Source organism: Nansenia antarctica (assembly GCF_963989245.1).
Source record: "Nansenia antarctica genome assembly, chromosome: 4".
Lineage (NCBI taxonomy): Eukaryota > Metazoa > Chordata > Actinopteri > Argentiniformes > Microstomatidae > Nansenia > Nansenia antarctica.
The window spans coordinates 4,918,543-4,928,688 of NC_137689.1; the positions used below are offsets into that span (position 1 = coordinate 4,918,543).

At 44.5% G+C, this 10,146-nt stretch overlaps 1 protein-coding gene across 1 annotated transcript in view; it reads left to right on the plus strand.

The window, feature by feature from the left end:
• ano5b (anoctamin 5b) overlaps positions 1-9,496 on the plus strand; it is a gene marked incomplete at both ends in the record, with an annotated part of 26,967 nt that extends 17,471 nt beyond the window's left edge. Inside the window, 14 exons of the mRNA XM_080528082.1 lie at positions 1-70; positions 171-305; positions 553-658; positions 928-988; positions 1,418-1,569; positions 2,820-2,894; positions 3,665-3,893; positions 4,589-4,767; positions 5,240-5,337; positions 6,519-6,652; positions 7,004-7,209; positions 7,779-7,981; positions 8,547-8,652; positions 9,272-9,496. The exon at positions 1-70 is cut by the window's left edge and continues 46 nt beyond it. Coding sequence (XP_080384208.1) covers positions 1-70; positions 171-305; positions 553-658; positions 928-988; positions 1,418-1,569; positions 2,820-2,894; positions 3,665-3,893; positions 4,589-4,767; positions 5,240-5,337; positions 6,519-6,652; positions 7,004-7,209; positions 7,779-7,981; positions 8,547-8,652; positions 9,272-9,496 — 1,979 coding nt within the window. The remainder of the gene's footprint in view (positions 71-170; positions 306-552; positions 659-927; positions 989-1,417; positions 1,570-2,819; positions 2,895-3,664; positions 3,894-4,588; positions 4,768-5,239; positions 5,338-6,518; positions 6,653-7,003; positions 7,210-7,778; positions 7,982-8,546; positions 8,653-9,271) is intronic.
• Between the last annotated feature and the right edge of the window lie 650 nt (positions 9,497-10,146).

The following is a 10,146-nucleotide window of genomic DNA, read 5'->3' on the forward strand; positions in this document are numbered from 1 at the left end:
GCTACAACCTCTACAAACATTGGGCTGGGTTCCTCTGCTTCTATAAGGAACAACCCCTTAATCTGATCAGGTAAGAAAACGATGTGTTTTCGTCGTTTACAAAGCCGTTCTACTCCAGAAACCCTATAACTAAATAAGGTGCTGAAACTATTCCTGTTTGTTGCTGACAGGAAGTATTATGGGGAGAAGATTGGGATCTACTTCGCCTGGCTGGGCTTCTACACAGAGATGCTGTTTGTCGCGGCGGTGATGGGGGTCATATGTTTCACATATGGACTTCTGAGCTATGATGACAACATCTCCAGGTTAGTACCGCTTAGTACCACCAGGTGGCAGCTGGGAGCAGCTTTTTTAGAAAATTGGGGAAATCAGTGCTTTCAAAGAAATACAATATCTCAAACAGGCTCTCAGAATACACACTCGAAATGATGTTTAAGGTGTATGACTGACAATCATATTAAAAGGCATTCTTTGTAGTATCTTTGTTGTTGTTGATCCAAACCCAACATATTCTTGTTGTTCCTCTGTCTCTCCCCCCCGCCCCCCCCTCAGTAAGGAGATCTGTAACCCCGAGATTGGAGGGAGCATCGTGATGTGTCCGCTGTGTGATAAAAAGTGCAGTTACTGGAAGCTTAACTCCACCTGCCTCTCGTCCTGGGTAAGGGAACAACAGTCCATCCATGACATGACACCAAGATCTTCTCCCAACCTGCGAAGATGAAACCATGATTATCAGACGCTTCCTCACGTTTAACCCAGTGGTTTACGTTGATATAAGTTGATGATATTATAGATGCGCACGACTACTTTCTCTTACTCCACCCTCCCATGCTGAGTGTGTCACTTCACTGTCGGCCAAAGCACAGCGTGTCACTTCCTGTCTGGGTTGCTTAGGAACTCATCCTGTCCCTCTGCCCTCACTTCCAGCAATCCCATCTGTTTGACAACGAGGGGACGGTGTTCTTTGCCATATTTATGGGGATCTGGGGTAAGTGCTTGTCGACTCTGCTGTCACGGTATTTAACCTGAGAATCACTGTACCTCCCCCTGTGATGGAGACAGACTGGCACTGTCAGAGTTAAATGCCCTGTGTGTGTATGTGTGTGTGTATGTGTGTGCCTGTGTCTGTGTGTGTGTGTCTGTGTGTGTGTCTGTGTGTCTGTGTGTGTGTGTGTGTGTCTGTGTGTCTGTGTGTGCCTGTGTGTGCCTGTGCCTGTGCGTGTGCGTCTGTCTGTGTCTGTGTCTGTGTGTGTCTGTGTCTAAGCGAGACCTCAAAATCGACTTTTCAATCTCGCCTTTTAAATGTCCATCTTAGTTGTTGCTTTATCTTCTTTGCTCTTTGTGAAGCGCATTGGGTCACATTCTGTGAGAAATGAATGCGGTATACAAATACAATGTGATTCGATTTGATTCGCAGTGACTCTGTTCCTGGAGTTCTGGAAGCGCCGGCAGGCCCGCCTGGAGTACGAGTGGGACCTGGTGGACTTTGAGGAGGAGCAGCAGCAGCTGCAGATCAGGCCGGAGTTTGAGACCAAGTGCACCGACCGGAGACTCAACCGCATCACCAAGGTCTGCAGACCCACACGTCTCTCTCTCAGGGTTCCCACGGCTCCTTGACATCCTTGAAAGTTTGTGAATTTGAGAAAAAAGAAATCAAGGTCTTAAAAGTTTTTGAAAATAGACATGGGTCGTTGAATTACCCTCTCTCTCTCTCTAAAAAAAATATAGATATTTAAAAAAAAATACTCAACTAGTTCTGTCTCAAACTATGCCGTGTTGGGTCCTTGAATTTGAGGCAATTGCGTCTTGAAAGTCCTTGAAAGGTGCTTGAAAGGTGCTTGAAAGGTGCTTGAATTTGATGTTTCAGAAGGTGTGGGAACCCTGCTCTCTTTGTTATTATAAGAACATTGACAGACTGAATGGACCAGTTCAGTGGTATTACGAGTGGCCTTATGAGTTGGACTAGTGATTGGAAAGGTTGTGAGTTCGAATCCCGTCTGAAACACTAGAACCACTAGACTAGTGTGCCCTTGACGAAAGGCACTTATCCGTCAGTTACTCCAGGGTGGAATGTCCCTGTAATCTGTCATTGTAAATCGTTTCGGATTAAAAGCGTCTGCTAAATGGCGAAAATTCAAATTCAAGTGTATGATAATGAAGAGGAAATTCTGGGCTACCTTTAGACGACAATGGAACCAATGAAGGGTTGAGGCTGAAACGCATTAATTTCAGAGTAGAACTTTTCATCAAGTTCCGTTATGTCAACTCCGAGAGTTGAGGAGCTGAATTTCCTCTTCACTTCAGTTGGCTCATCAATTCATGCACCGTGGTTGACGAGCGTGGTAGCAGCAATTGCTTAAATCCCATTGCACTTACCTTGTGATAAAACCTGTATTACTTATATTATAAAGTGATACCCTTGAACTAAAAAATCTCGTACTATTGTCATGGATTAATTAATGAGACTCAAGATAGGATTTAGTGAAGAAAATTATCTTTTACAGCTCTAGAGCGGACAGTCAACTTCTCAATGGGAAGTTTAAGAGACTGACCGCTAAACGAACTGTTTATGAACACAAGGCCCAAACAGCTCTGTGCTCACAAACAGGACAGTCAGACTCACAACAATCCCACGGGAACCCACCTCATGGAACATACTGTCACATTCTGTGTGAAAATGAGTACCACAGGAATACATATAATGTTAAAACATTCATAAGATGAAAAAATCCATTACACTATTCAATACAAATTCAGAAAAATGTGAGTGATGGTCTGTTGACTGAGCTGTACTGTGTGTGTTCCTGGTCCCTGTGTAGGAGATGGAGCCATACCTGCCTATCTCCAGCAAGCTTGCTCGCTGCGTTCTCTCAGGGGCTACTGTTCTCTTCTGGGTAAGCTGATGTACTACATTACTATAAACCAAACGTGTGTATGAGTGTGTGTGCACCATGGGAGGCTGGTGGAGGTAGAAATCGGAAGACAGGCTCATTGTAATGCATGGAACGGAATGAGGAATTATATTAAGCACATGTGTTTGATACTATTCCTCATTGGATGTGTGTGTGTGGGTGTGTGTGTGTGTGTGTGGGTGTGTGTGAGTGTGTGTGTGGGTGTGTGTGTGTGGCCGCTTGGCACCGCCGCCTCTATGTGGAATGCCGCAGTCACAATACTCGCTCACGACTTTTCACTGTCCTAGCGCCCCGCTGGTGGAACGAGCTGCCAGCTCCTGTCAGGACTGCATAATTTGCTACCTGTCTTCTGCCGTAGATTGAAGACCCCACCTCTTCAGGCTACATCTGTCCCTCCTAAAGACTTCCTCCTCCCCACTACACCCCCCCCTGTACAGTTTCTCTACTATAAATCTTGTGGGAAAAAAACAGCATCCGCACTCCGCACACTCAAATCTGCGCAGGAATCATTATTTTATTGCAAGCTTTCGGTCACAGACCTTCTTCAGGCATCTGCTATAGATTTTTTAAAAGAACATTCTAGAACTTCTAGGATGGTAACTGCCAATGGCCCCTGGTCATAGCAGAGACTACTTTTTCTTACGACGACTGATGGATAAATGATTCACTCACTTGCTTTGGATAGAGGCGTCTTATAAATGCCCAAACATGTAAAAGAATAATAATAAAATGTATGTGTGTTTTCTCCACAGATTTCTCTGATCGTGGCCTGTATCATCGGGGTGATCGCCTACAGACTGGCTGTGTACGCAGCGTTCGCCAGCATCATGAAGGACAGTCCTACCCGGAAGATCCAGCTGGTGGGTTCCTTCATCACGCCCCAGCTGGCCACCTCCGTCACCGCCTCCTGCATCAACTTCGTCATCATCATGATCCTCAACTTCTTCTACGAGCGCGTGGCCATCTGGATCACTGACCTGGGTGAGGAGGAGTCGTCCATTATACATTATAATGTTTACATTAGGGATGCAACCTCAGCAAATATGTTCAAGTCAAGACTAAAAACCCATCTTTTTACTATTGCCTTTAAATGACAAAATAATTAAATTAAGATTATAAAAAACCATCCTTTTAATATTGCATTTAAGTTACAAAATAATTAAATTAAGATTATATAATGATCAAAGCACTTTGAGCTGCAACCTTTGCAGGAAAAGCACTATACAAATAAAGTTATTATTATTATTATTATTATCTCTTATACCAGTGTAGTAACACTGTAAGCACTGCAGGTAAACGTTTATTAAAAACGACAGCCTACCATGTTCATTCAGTCTTTCTCATGGTTTTGTGGAAGACAGGCAGACAAGCAGACAGGCAGACAGCTAGGCAGTCAGGCAGACAGGCAGGCAGGCAGACGAGCAGTCAGACAGTCAGGCAGGCAGGCAGACAGGCAGGCAGACAAGCAGGCAGACAAGGAGACAGGCAGGCAGGCAGTCAGGCAGGCAGGCAGACAGACAGGCAGACAGACAGACAGACAGGCAGGCAGGCAGGCAGACAAGCAGTCAGGCAGGCAGGCAGGCAGACAGCTAGGCAGACAGACAGACAGACATTAGTTTAGCTAGTTGGTGACACATGTTTACTCCTCTCTGACATTCTGCTGCTTTTCCCTCCAGAAATCCCCAAGACTCACCTGCAGTACGAGAACAAGCTGACCATGAAGATGTACCTGTTCCAGTTCGTCAACTACTACTCCTCCTGTTTCTACGTGGCCTTCTTCAAGGGCAAGTTCGTGGGTTACCCTGGCAACTACACGTACATGTTCGGCAAGTGGAGCAGGCTGAGGAACGAGGAGGTTAGCTTCGTTCACACCACATAAATGTCATCTAAAGTTCAATACGTGAATATCATTTTAATAACTTTTTTTTACATAAATAAAAAAAACGAGCATTGACACAACAATATGCTGTATGTATACGACTGTTTGTTCTTTTTTCGCTCAATAAATAAAAAACATTTGATTTCAAATGTTATCTCAAGCATTGGTTCTCAAACCTCTCCTCGGGGGGACCCCCCAGCCGCTCCACATATTTGATCTGTTTGATCTGTTCCACCACCCACCTGATTCAACCAATCAAGTACAAATCATAATTTGCTTTGTACTTGATTAGTTGAATCAGGTGTGCTGGTGGTGGAACAGATCAAATATGTGGAGTGGCTGGGGGTCCCCAAGGAGAGGTTTGAGAACCACTGATCTAAAGTTTCTAATGTCTCTGAAATCAAAGCTTACTTTGACCCCCCCGCACCCCCTCTGTAATCTGTCCCAGTGTGACCCAGGAGGCTGTCTGATAGAGCTGACCACCCAGCTGGTGATTGTCATGACGGGGAAGCAGCTGTGCGGCAACATCCAGGAAGCCCTTCTCCCGTGAGTCACTCTGACCTCGGACCTCACTCTGAGGAGAGAGGAGAACCCTACATATGAGTCACTCTGACCTGGAGGAGAGAGGAGGCCCGACATATGAGTCACTCTGACCCAGAGGAGAGAGGAGAGCCCTACGTATGAGTCACTCTGACCTAGAGGAGTGTCACGTTCTAATGCTTCGGTCTGCATATCGGGATCTGATGTAATGATCTGACTTTTCTTTCGAAAAATGCTAATACGTTTCCGCGTTGTTGAAAATCAATGACACACTCGCTAGTCAACTAACACAGCTTGTTTTGTGAGCCTTCTAACAATGTAAAGTAGTGTTATAGTTAACTAGGTAGCAGTGGGGAATTACTCACCGGATCCATTGCGTTGCAGTATTTTGGCTTGACTAGCGAGTTTGTGTTGTGATTCTCTCCTCTGGGAGATGTAACTCTGGTGATTCCTGTGGCTATTTTGGAGTACGATTTAATTACGTATTCTGGGGCAAGAAGACGCTTGTTGAAACACGTTGTGTGTGTGTGATCTAGCAGTTCAGCTTACTATGTTGAGTCATTGTACCATGCATTTGAATACCCCTTAAAAAAAAACTTGCATTCTATTTATGGCTGCCCTATTTCTTTTCTTTTCTTCTGTGATATATATATATACAGGGTTCCCACAGATCCTTGAAATCCTTGAATGTTTGTGAATTTGAGAAAAAGAAATCAAGGCCTTAAAAGTGTTTGAAAATCGACATGGGTCATTGAAAGTGCTTGAATTCCCCTCTCTCTCTCTCTCTCTCTCTCTCTCTCTCTCTCTCTCTCTCTCTCTCTCTCTCTAAAAAAATAATATAGGTAGCATGTAGATGGGAATAAAACAACCATACTAGTTACTAAGGTTAATTAGTTAGCTAGATTTAAACCAACATAACGCTGTTAGTGTTGAAAAACGTTCATGGTCATTCCTATACATTCTCATCTAGATCTGTCTCAAACTATGCCGTGGTGGGCCCTTGAGTTTGAAGGAATTGAGTCTTGAAAGTCCTTGAAAGGTGCTTGAATTTGATGTTTCAGAAGGTGTGGGAACCCTGTATATATAACATATAGTATATATATATATATATATATATATATATATATATATATATATATATATATTGATAATGATTTTCTCAATGTAGTGTATCTGTTTCCTCTCAGAGTGCTACGTAACTGGTGGGCGGGCAGCAGGAAGGCCAGGAACCACCCAGAGAACCAGTTCAGCCGCTGGGAGCAAGACCACTGCCTGCAGAACTTCAGCCAGCTAGGCCTCTTCTACGAGTACCTGGAGATGGGTGAGAGAGAGAGAGAGAGAGAGAGAGAGAGAGAGAGAGAGAGAGAGAGAGAGAGAGAGAGAGAGAGAGAGATACAGATACAGAGAGAGAGGGAGAGAGAGAGAGAGAGAGAGGGAGAGAGAGAAAGAGAGAGAGAGTAAGAGAGTGAGTGAGAGAGAGAGAGAGAGAAATGCAGACAGAGAAAGACAGGGAAAGACATAGAAAGAGAAAGACAGAGAGAGAGAAAGACAGAGAGAGAGAGAGAAAGACAGAGATACAGACAGACTCTGAGAGACCACTCTCTGCTTCTACATAGGAGACATAGGGGGGTTGTTCAACAACATGCTCTCTCTCCCTCTCCTCCTCCTGTAGTGATCCAGTTCGGCTTCATCACGTTGTTCGTGGCCTCCTTCCCCCTGGCTCCTCTGCTGGCGCTGTTCAACAACATCCTGGAGGTGCGCGTGGACGCCTGGAAGTTCACCACACAGTTCCGCCGGCCGGTGGCCTCCAAGGCCCGTAGCATAGGAGCCTGGCAGGAGATCCTCAACGTGGTGGCCATCTTGTCTGTCGTCACTAACGTAAGTGGTGGTAGGAGGAGGAGAACCGGTCGATCCTCAACATGTCCACGTTGGTGTTCATCATTTAAAAAAAAAAAAAATAATCCATAACTGATATTGTAAATCGTTAGCCTCATGGCGTAATTGCCTTAATTGAGTCATGCTTCACTTGTGGTCAGCCGAGCCATCTTTGTATGTAGTGTCAAAAATGCCTGTGATGTCAAAGAGATGACTTGGGCAGGTAGTGATTTTGGAATGTAACAAGCATTCTGAGCATTCGGCTGATGGCATCATAGGCAATAATGCACGGTGAATCAGCCGTGTTAGGAGAGTAGAGTTAGGCAGATATCTCAATTTGGCCAAAATATGACTTTTATATGGCAATTATGCTATGAGGCTAACGAAATGTTATAATATCAACAGACCTTTTGTATGTAGACGATGAAGACTGTTCGTGAGCTTAGAATGATACGGTTCTATCTCCTTAATAAACACCTAATGGATCAGATTATGTAAAAAACTCAATTTTGACAAAAATGGAGATAGAACCTTATAATTCTAACGCCACGTATCGCTCTCCCTCTCCTCAGGCGTTCATCATCGCGTTCACCTCAGACATGATCCCGCGGCTGGTCTACCTGTACGCCTACCACCCGGGCTCCGAGGCCACCATGAGCGGCTACATCAACAACAGCCTGTCGGTGTACGACATCTCCCAGATCCCCTTATACAGCCAGCCTGAGGAGGGGGAGAGCCCTGTCTGGTACAACAGCTCCATCACCACGACCTGCAGGTAGGCAACAACCTAGGGGGAGGACTAGGAGAGGCAGTCAGCTGGATATCTTAACCGCCGGACCGGTTTGTTTTCAAGAGAAGGATATTATTAAATAAATTAGGACCGTTTAAAGGTTGGAAGCCATCTACTATTTACTACGATGCGTTACTCAGGTGTTTGGGATGCACCCCTGAGTTCTCTGTGTCAATGCTGGCAGTTCAGTGGGATTTGATTATATGTGACACGTTCTAGTCTTTTGGTCCGCATATCGGCAACCGATCTAAATGTTCAGACTTTTCTTTTGAAACACGGAACTACGTTTCAACGTTGTTGAGAATCACAGCACAAACTCGCTAGTCAAGCCAAAATACAAATACTTTACATCGTTAGCAGGCTCAGAAAGCAAGCTGTGTTATATGACTAGTGAGTGTGTCAGTGATTTTCAACAACGCTGAACTGTAATCACATTTTTCAAAAGAAAAGTCTGATCATTACATCAGATCCCGATATGCGGACCAAAGCATTAGAACGTGACACATATGGTAGCTGTTTTCATGACGTTTGTCTCTGTGTTTCGACTCAGGTACCGTGACTACCGCTACCCTCCAGGCCATGAGAGGGAGTACAAGCAGACCATGCAGTTCTGGCACATTCTGGCTGCCAAGATGGCCTTCATCATCACCATGGAGGTAAGCCGTCTGAAATGAGTTTGAGTTTGAGGTTACGGAAAGCTTTGCTGCACTAATATAATCTTAAATCCATTGCAGGTTATGTGTGAACTATGATGTGATATGATATGAGTCAGCTACAGAGCTTATAGGAAACTGAGCTCAGACCTGTTATATTTGTACCTACTCTATTGTCTCAATACAAGATATGATAACAATTAAAAGGAGAGAAGATAAAAGGACTAAAAACAATAAAACAATAAAAGCCAGGGACCTAACGATGGCTAAGTAGGGGGGAAGGCCAGGGAGAACAGGAGGGATTTAAAACCTCCAGGGTCTGAGCGGCCCGTACGTGGAGGGGGAAATGTATTATTTCTTACAACCTGTCCTTCATCTTCAGGTTATCATGTCGTCACCTTCTTAAAATAATGGCGTAAGTCATATTTTTACATTTGGAGAAAAACAGATTAAACCAAATCTAGAATATATGATATTTAGGCAAAAACACGATTTCCTCAAAAGTGACATAAGCCATTATTTAAAGAAGGGGAAGGTGCCGATGTCTTTTCCTATAAGCTTATTTTGCCTGAGTTGTGTGGTTATGCGGCGCCCAGTAACCCTCCTAACCCTCTCTCGTCAGCACCTGGTGTTCGTGGTGAAGTTCTTCGTGGCGTGGATGATCCCGGACGTCCCCTCCGAGGTGAAGGCTCGGATCAAGCGGGAGCGTTACCTCATCCAGGAGTACCTGCACAACTACGAGGTGGAGAAGCTCAAGATCCAACTGAGCCAAAGTTTTATGAACGGATCCCCGTTGGAACTCAGCATCACCGCCGACAAGCACGAAGTCTTGTCGGAGTGCCTGTAGCGTCTAGCTGACTAGGTTGGGTGCTGCCGTGAATTCCCCTCTGATCTGAAGGAAAGGACTTCCATCAGTGAGGCGATTGGTGGTATTAAATCTAATACCTGTTTATTTTATATTGAAAAAATAAAATGCAGCTCTCGAAATGCAGCTTTCTCCTACGTTAGGACTCGCGTTGGAAACCTGGATTTGCTCCAATGCGGAATAATTTAATCAATTAACAAAGAATGGCACCTTATCCCCCGCTTCCAATACTCCGGTTGATTACTGTCAACGTGTTCCCTGTTGCAAGACTTTTCTTTGAAGTGGATTCAATCATTCAGGGCCCTTGCTGATTGTGGCGGTAAGATATTCTAGAGTCCTACCTAAGGGATGGTATCGATCGAGGCAGAATTGCCCAGTATGTGCCAACTCCCTGAGATATACCATTGGGATTCACTGTGTTGTAGCAATAATACTATAATACTATAGTGATGTACTTATCCACAATTATCATGATATTTGACCCATATGTCCAGCAAAGAAGACTGCCCTTCGAAGAACTGTAGAGGTCTCTCATACCAGCAGCTCCATTATCGTTACCTTTAAAGAAAAGTGTCTGCATGTTTTGAATTTTAGAATGTTATTACATTAAACATCACATTTATTTGCCTTCA